The 12,877-nt window shown below is 43.6% G+C and overlaps 2 protein-coding genes across 8 annotated transcripts in view; both read left to right on the top strand.

The window, feature by feature from the left end:
- XPO1 (exportin 1) overlaps positions 1-1,898 on the top strand; it is a 34,846-nt gene extending 32,948 nt beyond the window's left edge. For all 3 annotated transcript variants that reach the window (XM_058834776.1, XM_058834778.1, XM_058834779.1), the window contains exons 24-25: positions 67-163; positions 846-1,898. In XM_058834776.1, the coding sequence (XP_058690759.1) occupies positions 67-163; positions 846-992 (244 nt within the window). In that variant the 3' untranslated portion in view covers positions 993-1,898. The remainder of the gene's footprint in view (positions 1-66; positions 164-845) is intronic.
- A 6,856-nt stretch (positions 1,899-8,754) lies between these two features.
- The window catches only part of USP34 (ubiquitin specific peptidase 34), a 109,515-nt gene continuing 105,392 nt past the window's right edge, over positions 8,755-12,877 (top strand). For all 5 annotated transcript variants that reach the window (XM_058836807.1, XM_058836808.1, XM_058836809.1 and 2 more), the window contains exon 1: positions 8,755-8,886. In XM_058836807.1, coding sequence (XP_058692790.1) covers positions 8,844-8,886 — 43 coding nt within the window. In that variant the 5' untranslated portion in view covers positions 8,755-8,843. The remainder of the gene's footprint in view (positions 8,887-12,877) is intronic.

Raw genomic sequence — 12,877 nt, forward strand, 5'->3', positions numbered from 1 at the left:
TGATTTGTTAATGCTTTCCAGTGGGTTCTTACTTCTTGGAATTCTAACCGATGTGTTTGCTGTTAGTGCCCAGGTTAAGCTGTTCGTAACAGGACTCTTCAGTTTAAACCAGGATATTCCTGCCTTCAAGGAACACCTAAGGGATTTCCTGGTCCAAATCAAGGTATGGTTGGGCATGCTTTTCTCAAGAAATTAAAAATAATTTTCAACAGGATATTGTTGGAAAGCTTTTGGACAGTGTGGAGTCAGTGTTTGAGAAATAAAAGTTACTTTGCATCTTTTTGAAATGCAGTGAAAACTCTGTCCAATGGCTTGTGTGACTGAGTGGTGTTCATGGAACCTGTTTCACTGGGATTTAATTTCATAAATTGGGTTTGAACATCATTGCTGGTGTTTTACATTGTGCACACAATCCTTATGTCTTAGGACAACTGCAAAACTAAATCTAATGGGAAATAAGTTTTTTCATTCTGCTTGGAATTGGGACCAGTGAATTTGAAATTCACCCTAATGCTGTGCCTTTATTTTTTCTAAGGATGCTGGAATTATAAGATCGTAGGAAATAGTTAATTTGTTTTGAGACTGCAATTGTCAGGTATTTCAGAATTGTAATGATTCTGCTTTAATGGTGATACACTCCAGTTTGTGGGTTTGGCATCCCATTCTATAATACACGAAGAACATCTTGAAATATCGCTTTATATTGTGACCTGAGGAGCAGAAAACCATGCAAGTAGCCTTGTCAGGGAACAGGAAGGGAAGATGTTTCCTGTATAATTTTGGAAGCTATTACTCTGCCATAAGCACTTGACAATAAACTGATGTTTTTGTGTGAATTATCCCAGGAATTTGCAGGTGAAGACACATCAGACTTATTCTTGGAAGAGAGAGAAACAGCCCTTCGGCAGGCTCAAGAGGAGAAGCATAAACTTCAGATGTCTGTACCTGGCATCCTTAATCCACATGAAATTCCTGAGGAGATGTGCGATTAAAAACAAAAATAAAACAAGTTTTGCAGTTTTCTTTCTGTACAGCTACTTTGTTGTGATAGAAGAAAACAGCACTTGGATATTTGTTGACCAAAATGATGCCAATTTGTAAATTAAAATGTCACCTAGTGGCCCTTTTTCTTATGTGTTTTTTGTATAAGAAATTTTCTGTGAAATATCCTTCCATTGTTTAAGCTTTTGTTTGGTCATCTTTATTTAGATTTGCATGAAGTTGAAAATTAAGGCATTTTCAAAGTAATTACTTCATGCCCATTTTGTGGCTAAGGGGAAAATAGGCAAAACGTAACTTGTAAAAGACTATATTGCAAAATAATACAATTTCCTGTAAGAGTATCGATTTTTAATTCGGAGTCATTTTCTTTCTAGTCTGTCCTGCAGTCTAGGAGAAAAGGTAAAGAGTAAAGCAGATTGAATTAATTGTTAAGCAGAGGATTCTAGTGCTGCGTTTGTTCTGAGCAGTTAGCAGCTTTCTGGACTGAGTGGTAAGGCTATAGGCTACGTGTATTTGCAAGTTGTATGGCAAGTTTGCAGCAAGATCATGTGCATATCATCCCATTGTAAAGCAACTTCTAAAGAGTATGGGAACACAGTACAGTTAGTTATTTTTACACAGTTCTTTTGTTTTTGTGTGTGTGCTGTCGCTTTGTCGACAACAGCTTTTTGTTTTCCTCAATGAGGAGTGTTGCTCATTTGTGAGCCTTCATTAACTCGAAGTGAAATGGTTAAAATATTTATCCTGTTAGAATAGGCTGCATCTTTTTAACAACTCATAAAATAAAAAAAAAAAAAACTGGCTTTTGAGATGACTTATACTAATTTACATTGTTTACCATGCTGTAGTGCTTAAAGAACACTACTTAAGAGCAAAATAAACTTGGTTTACATTTATTTTTCTTTCTTTGGCTTATTCTTTTATTGGATGAAAATGCTGTGATCATATTTAAGATTTGTATTTGAAGGCATAGGAAAAGTTCCTTGAGGTCTAGATAACTGTTGCTTCTGGCTTGCCTCATCTCAAGGACTTTGGTTGTGCTTGAAGTTACCACGAACTAAGTTGGGTTCCATTTGGAAGTACAGTAGCTGTTGACTTACCTCCATGGATAACTATTCCATACCACGTTACTATATAAAATGCCAGGAATGAGGTACTCTTGCTCTTTCTCTCTCTGGACTCTTTGCAATTTATTTCAAAGAGGTATTGCACTGTATCTTGACTAAACAGTTAATAATAGTCCATGTTAATAACATGTGTAGACAAGATCTATGGTTATTTTTCTACCTAAAGTTTTGTAGTTAAATGATTTTCACAGATTTATGAAGCAGTATGAACACTAAGGTTGTGTACAGTCTTGGCTTCCCCATCTCTGTCGTGTCTTGTCTCTGTTCTCTAACAGTCGGTGTCGAGCTCTCCCCAGGTTTCTCTGTGGATTTGGTGTCCAGTCTCCAGTTGTTACTGGGATGAAGTGTAGCCATGGTCAGAGAGCTGTCACAGGAGCCGGGCAGGCGTGGGGCTGTTGTGTGTCCGTTTGGGTGCTGTAGTAATTACCTTAGTGCTGTGTATCCCTTTGGAGTAGAAGTGCATGAGATAGCGGTGTTCCTGTAGGATGTAGCTGTGCCCAGAATGTTTCCAGGCTGGAGTCTCGGCCCCTCTGTGTCTGTGAGCATTTCCCGGCCCTGGCAAAGCTCAGCCGCTCCCGCGGGAAGGGCCTTGGGCGGTGGCATCAGGCTGGCACTGCTTGGAGCCCTCCTCAGACCCTCATGGCTGGCACTGCCTACAGCTTCCCAAAACTCTCAATTACTGCCAGAGTTACAAAACCCATTTCTTACTCTCCTTAAAGCTCGCATTTCCAGCTTTTTCATGTCTTCCCATCAACGTGGAGCTTTCTGCTCCACCCTCAAGGCAATATTGTCTTTACTGGGCAGTTCATAGTGCAGCAGTTGAAGTCCTGTTGAAGGACACATGTGGAAAGGACATGAAATGGCTTGTGAGCAGGCTGAGGCACAGCATTAGAGCTACAGATTACCAAAAGCTGTGCAGAGAAGTAAGAAAAGTTTATTAAAATGGAAATAAACCCCACAGATAGCATGATGGCAGATCACATCCCGTGAGTCAGAGCTGAATGCTGAATTGGTTCTGACATACGGTGGCATTAACTCTACATTCAGAACAGTTCTGGACAAAAATACACACATGTATTCCTGCACCTTCCTTCCTTCGAGGTTGAAGCTAGGCTGAGGCTCATGGTCTGGTTGTTCAGTGAAGATTTAAATGTGAACTAAACTTGCAAACTATTTTTATGTTGATTCAGACAAGAGTTGTTTTGTTATTTTGATACCTTATGAGTTCTCTAGTAACAACATTCTAATCTTAGATTTTATTTCCCTTTTAGATCTAAAAATTTAACTGTGGTCTTGTCTTGTTCTCTTAAGATAATTGGTGCCTTTCCCTGATCTCTGCAGCTGCTATAAAAGTGCAGCTTCTGTGGAGTTCTGGATACCATTGAAGATTTGACTTGTGTGTGTGCATATTTCTAGTGCAGTTATCCTGAATGTGGAAAAAAAAAAGACAATGTACATCTAAGAAAGTTCTAGTTCTAATGCACACTGTAAATCAAAATATATGGATAAAAAGCATGAACCATTATATAAACATCTCCATAACATGTAATTATATGTAAACCAATGTTTTGTGCATATTTCTATACAGATTTTACAAAAAAAGAAAAAAAAAAAGAAAAACCAGTTCTGTGTACTCCAGGTACATTGATAAATACAAATATTTCGGGGTGTTTTCTGTGTTTACATGAATTGATTGTCAGCTGATGAAGACACCCCAAGTACTTGTTTCAGGCTGCCATGATGTGTTTGCTACTGTAACTGATGCAGATTATCTTCCAAAGCATTTTAGGTTAGTTGGTTTTGGTTTTTTTTAAACTAGAATAATTTGGTGTGTGTTAATCTGATTGGTTTAAGTGAACTATTTTCCAATAAAGCTAATATTTATGCAAAAAAAAAAAAAGCTTTAGAAATGCTCATCTCTCTAGGAAGATTTAAGAGTTACTGCTGATAGTTCTTAGCACTGGAAAGGCAATAAAACTTCAGCTTAAAGGGGGAAGAGGAAAATATGCTGAAAATGATGCATTAAAATGCAGAGACTGCCTGAGGTGAGGAATTTGCCTTGCTGCTGTGATGAGGGATCAGACTGTCCCAGAGTCCATTTATCACTGGGTAAATGATAATTACTGATCCCAGGCTCCTGGGGTGCTGGAAGGTGTGGCTAAACCTCCTCCCCCTTACTAGGGTTGTCTCCAGGTGTTACGGAGCAAAACTGAAATGCTGGAGATAGCTCTTTAAAAACCATCAGTAAAAGAATAATCCTGTCCACCTGCCCATCAGGAATGCACCTCTGGCACTTCAACCCTCCAGACTGAATTTATTTTTAGGCTTTCAGCTTCAGGACATGCTTCATTGTCCAAAGCTGTCCCTGTCAGCATGGCTCCTTTGGGAAAAGGCTCAGCTCCCTTTGAGGGAATAATTTAACTCAAAGTCATAGATTTCACACCTGCAAACCTGTGAGCACTTTTTTTGTGTTTTAAGTCTGTACAGGGAAAGATGGGATTGAGGAGGGGGATCTTGGAGGTTAAGAGTATGGAAGAAAACGAGACACTCAGATTTTCAGTTTTATTTGCTCTCTGTAAGTAAAAGTCACCCAGCACTTTTCCCTGGGCAATCTCTGGGGTAATCTCTTCCCAGTCTCACATCAATATCTATGGGGGGCCTGTTTTTAAATCTTGCATCCTTTTTCAATAGTCTCAGCTTTTCCTGAGTCTTGAAGTCTGCAGTCTTTTGTGGATCTTGTGATTTCAGCAAAGATTATCAGGAAGAATGGGCCAATTTAACAACTGGAGTGGGGAGGAGAGTTAAAAATTTTCCCTCCTGTGTTGGAGAGCAGGTTCCAGCCCACTTCCTACTCTGCTGCTGGTTATTTTAACAGGGACATTGCTAACCAGACAGGAAAAGCTCTCCAAAGGAACATTGCACATGGGTGTTTCACCGCTAAAAAGTCCAAAAGAGGTCCAAGTGTACAACAGAAACTGCCTGGACCGCTTTGGTAGTGGTTCAGTTTCTGGTGGCAGACTCTCATGCTCAGAAATGCCTTGTCTGTAGTTACATGATATTTGTGGCCAAATTTTGAGTATTCTGTACAATCTAACTCAATTTGCATTTGTCTTCTCGGGGTGCTGTGACACCAAAAGTCTAGACAGACATATGAACCCTGTTAAAAAAGCTTAGAATGCTGAAAGAGCAATGAAAGTCAAGTGCTGAAACTTAAATGTGGGTAAACTTAAACTGATTCTGTTGCTTGTGGCTTCCAGTGGTTTCCAACAGACACAAGGTAACAGATTTATTAACACACAATTTTAACAGATTGGATTCCAGTTAAGCAATTATCTGAGTGTTGGAACATGAATTTTGGAAATTCATGTTCTTGCTCTTAATTCAGTCCCAAACTTGGATTAAGAATTTTAGTTTTGCCCAAGTCTTGCATTTATCTTAGTTACTCCTCTAGAAGAACTGTGCTGGCACTTTACCAGAGCAAATATTCCCAGATGAGGAGCACTGCAGCAAGGAGAAGGGAAGAGGCCTCCTGGGGATAAAACAATCTTTCAGGGATGGCACACACAGAGAATTAAGGTTAAGAAGAAAAACAAAGCATGCTAGAGCAGGAGCCCGATGATATCTCTAACCAGGCCACTGACAGGTCTTCAGCTTGGAAGCTAACATTTAATGCAAATTAAAAGAATTCAATTTAGTATCTAGTTAAAAAATAAAGTGTACAGTAAAAGGAATCAGGCTTTCAATACTCTGTTCTGCTTAAAAGCAGGAGTGACTCAAGGTCACTCCTGCTCTTCTGTGCTCCTTGAGCTTGGCATGTGACACCACGCTCCAGAAGGTCCCTTCTGCTGACTCCCGTGTTCAGGTGGTGCTGCACTCAGGTCAGACAGCTGATTGGTCAGGAAAACCATCTTTGAGGATGTTCTGGCAGTTTGTTTTGAGTCTGTTAAAAAAGTTACTGCAGGACATGTAGAAAGAACAAAGCGCAGAGAGAAAAGTGCAAATTCAAATCAGATGATGCAGATTGCAGAATGAGGTGTTCTACAATAACTGAAATAAACTTGGACACACACAAGGTAAGGCAGCACGACATCAAGTGAAAAGAAACATGTAGATAGATGCACAACATAAAATCCTCTGATCTACCTTTTGATGCTTTTAAATCTCAAGCTTTTAAATCAATGCTGTAGAAGAGAAAGGTGGTCACTACATTAATTCAGGCAGGAGCAGAATATAATTGCAGTTCTGGACTCCTTTTATTCTTCCATTATGAATCTCAGGCTAGCTGGAAGAGATGAAGCAACCAAAAAAGGCTTTACAGGGACCAGTACATCTGTGTCATTTTAATAAGTAAACCAGTTAGCTAATAAATATTATTATGGAGGTTTAGTGACGTAACCTGTTAGTTTAATAGCTAACTAGATCATGGTGGTCAGATTTCAATCAACAGAAAATACATCATTTAGAAAAGACACTGTCAGGAATTAAAACATCTATAAATTAAATCTAAGAAGAAAGGTCAGGAAAAAAATTTCAGGGAAGTTTACTCACAGTCTTCATTCTCTCTCTTGCATTGCTACCCTTTGTTATTTCCATTTGAAATACATTTGCATTAACATGTTATGTGAATTACGGAGACACATAAGAAATTTGTGTCTGCTGTAGACTCTCAAGTTAATGTCCTGTATTAGTTTAAACTAGTAAAAGGAAATTTCAGCAGGGAATATTTAGGAATAGCTATCTTCGTTGATAAGCCTAACTTGGAAAGTATTTCAAATCCAAGCAGTGACAAGTCTGGGTGAAATATCATTCTAGCATATTCCTGACTTGCACTGTAGTTGTTCCCTACCTGTTGTTTACAGTAAATTGTCTCTTAAACAGGAGTGGAATTGTTTGTCTTAGTTTAACTAAGTGATGCCTCCAGGATTGTTTGGAGGTGAGCGTTCTGTACCCTGGAGTGGAAGGTTACACACACAACCACTACGGTGTTATCAGCCTGGATAAATTTGGAATTAAAAAAACCCCAGAACTGAATCTCCACAATGCCATCAGATTTATTTCAAGTGGAAGAAATAGACAGCCACTGAGGAATTCAAAACAACTTTTCCCCTTCCCCCCACCCCCATTTGGCGATTCTATTAGAATTTCTACTAAACTATATTGCATCTGCATTGCGGCTATTAATAGATTTGGGTTTTTAATCCTATGTACAGGTCGGTAAACTCGAAGCGTTCAGAGTAACACACGGAATCGCCACTGGGTGGTACTACAGAAATAAAAAATAGCGCTTAATACTCGGGAAGTGCCTACTTTGGGGAGAAAATCCAGCCAAGATCTATCATGTGATCCATATTCCAGTTACATGTACCTGGGAGAGGGAGTAGGGTTGGGCTTTTTTTTTTTAAATAAAAAACAGATGTTCGCCTGAATATTTGTCATCTACAGGTTTGAAACCTCGTTCAAAAGGTACCCAAGACAGAGTGAACTGAACGGTAGTTTTAACAACATCAACTAGGTATCCTCAGTTAAATTTTTTCGTTTATTTTGACCGTGTCTTTTATTTACAAAAGGCTATTTCCAGCCACTCACAGATGCCATTACTCATTGTACAGAATACATCACGGTGAGAGAATGGGGGGGGGTAAAAGAAAAAAAAAACCAAACAGGGCGGCAAACTACGAAGTAAAAATAAATTAGTTATTAGTAGAATAATAGTATTAGTAGAATAATAGACCGTAGACCTCCAAACGCCCATTTTCGGGGTCCGGCTCGGCGGAGCCCACAGGTGCCCCCGCTCCCCTCAGCCGCGCTGGGCGGGAAGGAGATGGCGCCGGCTCTTCCGTCCCGCGCCCCGACGGCGGAAAACGCCAATAAACCACCCAAAAGACCTGGAAACCCGCCTGCAAGCTGGGAGCTTCCTCGCTACGGAGCTCGGCTTAGCGTGCTAAGCGCTCCCTTCAGGCGGGAGGTCCCCGAGGCAGCCCGGCGAGAGCGCGGCTCCAGGCACCGAGGAAAAGGGGTGGGCAGGAGAAGCCGCTCCCCCGCCGCTGTCACAGCGCGCGTTCCTGGCGGAGATTCCCGGCCGCGGGAGGCGGGAAGAGGGCAGGGAGCAGGGGAGAGGGCAGGGAGAGACGCTTCCCGCCCTTCACCGGGCGCGCGCCCAACCGCCGCCGCCGCCATTTTACCCTCCCACCCCCTTGCCTCCTCCTCCCCGCTCGCCATCCCGCCGCTCGGAACGGCGGTGGGAAGGCGGGGCGAGAGGGAAAAGGGAGGAGGAGGGACTCGGCCACCTTCGCCTCCTCCTGCCTGGTCGGAAATTGCCGAGCGGCGCCCGAGCGCCCGGTCCCCCCTTCGCTCCCGTCCCCTCCTCCTCCTCCTCCTTCCCCCTCAGCAAAATGGCGGCGCGTGGAGTCCCTGGGAGCCAGTGAGTGACTCGGCTTCTCCTCCTCCTCCTCCTCCTCCTCCTCCTCCTCCTCCCCGCCGCTGCCGCCGCCGCCGCCACAGGCTCATTTGCATTGATCAGCCGCCCCGGATCCCAGACCGGCCCCTGCCTCTCCCCCCCCCCCCCCTTCTCTTCCCATTCCTTCCCGCCCCCTCCCTCCCCTCCCCCCCGGTGACCCCCGCCCCGGCCCCCATCAATCATCAATCAGCAGCACCGAGCGGATCAATCAATGGTCGGGAGGAGGCGGCGGCGGCGGCTGCTGCTGTTAATGAACAATGTGTGAGAGCTGCGCCGAGCTGCTGGAGGTGTTAAATGAGAGTAAGTGCGGCCGCCCTCCCCCGCTTCCCTCCCCCCGGGCCGGGACCCCGCGGACCCTCCTCTGCACCGGGTTACAGCCCCGCTTCGCCTCCTTCCTCGCCTTTCCCCGCCCGCCTCGGGCCTCCCGGGCGCGGGGTTCCCTCTCTCCCTTGCCATGGAGGAGCTCCCTCCATGCCCTGCTCGGCGCTTCCTTCCCTCTTCCTTCCCTGCTCCCCGCGGCCTGGGGCGGGCCTGCCGCCGCCGTGTCCCCGCTCCATCCCCCCTTTCCCTCGGGATCCGCATCCCCGGCAGCCGCGGCGGGGCCTGGCCGGGCTGAGGAGCAGCCCGGGAGCCACTCCGGGGCAGCCGGGCCTGGGCTGGGTCCGTTTTTAAGCACCAGCAGCAGCAGCAAAGGCGGCTCGGAGTGATCCTGCCTCCCCCTCCCTGTTCTTGGCCTCGGTGCGCGGTGCAGGTGCTTTTCGAGCACCGATTCTCCCGTAGCTGTGAGGGAAGCGGCGGCTGGAGGAGCCTGGCTCGGCTTGGCGAGGTTGGGAAGGTGCTGCCGGGTGTTTGGCTTCGGGGGTGGTCTCTGGCTCCCTCCCGAAGTTTCGTCTTCACGAGTGTAACCGGCAGGGTCGGAGGGGTGATACAGCAGGTGTTCCCCCCCTGCCGCTGGAATCGGCAGCGTTTGGGGCACGAAATTCCCTGTAGGCCTTGTGTATCTCGTGGAACCTGCGCTCCGTGGTAGCCAAGGTACCTTCCCAGCTTCTCAGGAGCTCTGCCTCACGAACAAAGACGAAAAAAACACCATTTCTACGGATGCTGAGAAATTGAAACTACTTACCACCTGAAGTTTGTGATTAGAGGGAACTTTAACTATCTCGGATCTTAAACATGGCATTTTTCCTGGTTACACTGCAAATCCTGTTCCAGCAGAGTGGAGCACAGAATGCTGCCTAGGACAGGGTTTGGGTAGAGTTGTCTTCACTCTTCTGAGGCCCACTTCCACACATGTGCTGTTTGTTCTTCGCTAGGATCCTACAGGAGTTGAATGTTGGCCTCTTTCTTACTGGGGAAATAGGGTGGTCAGTGATTGAGAAGTAGAAATGTAGGTGTAAAAGTAACTTCTATGAGAGTTCAGAGGTTGGAATAAATCAGATTATGTCAATATTACACACCGAATGGTTAGTTAAACAGTAGGTTCAAAATAAGACTAAATTTTCAGTTGTATGTGGTGACAGCTGCTTGTTGGAAGAGAAAACTTCACTTGTTTTGGATGCATTGATAAGTAGTAATTGCTTAAACTTGATTTGGATTGGTATGATCAAATAGAAAAAAGTTGTAACGTTAAATTTGATATCTCAAGGAATCCCTGAAATTCCAGTATGAATTGATTTTTACAGGTGTTTTAAGGTAATTTGGATTGATGGAGATAGATATTTCTGTATAGATAAAGCAGTGTCTTCAATCACTTTAACAAATCTTTTTTAATGTAGATATATATATAAAATATATATATAAAAGCTAGGGTATGGATAATTTAATGGTTCTGCATTATATAAGATATATCTCTGCTATTAAGTTGAAGGAAATGTGTCTTTAAAAGTCAAAATTCATTAGGAAAATTCTGAAGTACTGCTGCTATGTAGTTAATTTTGAAAAATGCTGTTTAAGTGACATTAGGTTTGGCCTTCCCTTCAGAGAAAGAAGCCTGCTGTGAATCACCAGAACTATTTGGTGTGTGTGTTTGGATACAAAGATGTGTGATGGTGTTCCCTTCTCACTGGATGAGACTGAGTTGTGAGGAAGGGATGGTTTCTTTTATAACTCCCAGTTGAATTGTGTTCCTTAAGTAATAATGAAAGGTACATAATATGAAAAGGATGTCAAGCTTGGTTTTTTAAAATGCTGCAGCAGAAATGAAAAGTGGTAGTAAAGAATGGGGTCATGCCCGAAATGTGTGAGCCACAGGCTGCCAGCAGCTTCCTTTGCTGCCCACAGAGCATTTGGGATCATCTCTGCACGAGAACTACCCAGGCAGGGTTTTCAGAGAGGTCCAGGAAACAGCATCTCCTTTCTTTTGGAATATTCTTGTTAAACCAAACATTTTTACATGGCCACACACTGGCCTTTGTCTTCATTTGCTCTGATGTTTACAAAATATAATTTGGTACCAATTGCATTACAGGTGACTTGGAAAGGGGAGTGACAGCAGCTCTCAGCGTGGTGTTTGGGAAGGAGCACATGGGAAACTTCTGTTTTCTTCCTAAGAAGTTACCAACTGAGGGGTGGCAGAAGGGTGAAACTGAGCAGCTCTGCCATCAAACAGGCATATTTTTATTACAAGTACATTAATCCCTCTGCAAACTGCTACAGTATTAACCCACACCCCATAACTGTGCAGAGCTGGGGATTTTGTCCAGCAGTGACCTTTGTGTAGGCCCAGGGTTATGTCCTGGGAAGACTCCAGGTCCTGCGTCCTGACTTTGTGACAGCCAGTCAGTGGTCCTGGCTCTGTGGCACTCAGGGGCTGCCTGAGGTGCTGAACTGGACACCTGTGGATTGATAAGCTTGTTTTCTTGGCCAAAGTGTAAGTATGCATCTGTGTATTTAACAGACATTGCTGTGATTAAGTGTGAGCAGCAGGCAATATTCTGTGGGCAGAACCAGCAGTGTTGGGTTTTTTGGTATATATTTATTTTTCTTCTCTCGTTGTATCTTGATTTTCAGCATTTGATCAGCATGTTCAACCCAGTAAATTCCCTGATCTTGAAGTTATTTCCTGAGAAGTAGTAATTTCAAGTTATGATTTGATCCAGGAACTCAGTAAAATGCAAATTCCCCTATGAAATGCCCAGAGTTTTTGCACTGTTAAGACAATCTGTTCAATCAGAGCAAACAGTCTTAATTTCTCACTGTAGGTTTCTTAGCATCATTTACATTATCCCAGGCAGGGTTTAATAGGAGTAAAGTCTATAAAGAGTCTGATTTTTCTTTAATTAATCTTCCACAATATAAACATTTTTAGTAGCCTTTAATAGAAGAAAAAAAGGGAAGACACAATGGGCTGCTTTTTAAGATAAGGCCACTTATTTACAAAAGGCTTAAGAACAGATTCTCATGGCATTAATTATAGGGGCTCATTTAAATGTGCACAAATTTTACAGGAAAAGTGCACTGAGGACATTCTGTGCTTTTATGTTAATCTACAGCTTTCTGTATCCCAAAATGAACCCTGATACACTTTGCATTCCTTGGTTTCTTTGGATGCCAGGTCTTGTCAGTCTAGGAGGGTTTATATTGAGTTTCATTTGTTCTTGAGTAATATTTACATTTCTGTGCTGTCCAGAGGCCCTGATCAGGACTGCTCTGTTTTGCTAGGCACTGCACAGATACCCAGCCCTAAAATAAGCCAGAAAACACAGAAATGTAACATCAGAGGTGGGTTTGGCTGTCTCTGGTCTCCTGCAGGAGCTCTACAGGTTGCTGTGTCCCACCTGGAGCCATGGGCATGGTTTGAGCTGCCTGTAGATGCACGCCATCCTTGCAAAGGCTTCACTCCCAAGTCTTGAGGATGTGGTGCTCTGTGCTGAGTGTTTGTTGAGTGTCCTGGGAGTGCCTCTTCTTGGCTGAAAGTGCCAGTCTGGTTCTCAGACCATTCCTGAGTCAGCATCCTCACAGTCCTGGCTGTGGCGTGTCCCAGAGAGCCCAGCTCACCTCGGTTGCTACGAGGGCTTCCCTTTGGGACTGCAGCTGATCTTGATGTGTGTTGACTTAAAACCCTGTAGATGATTTTGGTTTTGGTTTGGTTTGTTCTTCTTGTTTGGTTTGGGTTTTATAAAAGTAAGAAACAAAGATTACAACATGGAAAAATAGGTTTTATTATGTAGTGGCAGCTGTGGTTTTAGGTTACCTTGGTAGGACTCGGTTATTCCCAGTTCTTGGTTTCTGGGAACAAAGTTTGTTTTCTTCCTAGCATTCTGCTTCACTTTTTAAAATTTTTACCTCTTTA

Source organism: Poecile atricapillus, chromosome 3 (assembly GCF_030490865.1).
Source record: "Poecile atricapillus isolate bPoeAtr1 chromosome 3, bPoeAtr1.hap1, whole genome shotgun sequence".
Taxonomy (NCBI): domain Eukaryota; kingdom Metazoa; phylum Chordata; class Aves; order Passeriformes; family Paridae; genus Poecile; species Poecile atricapillus.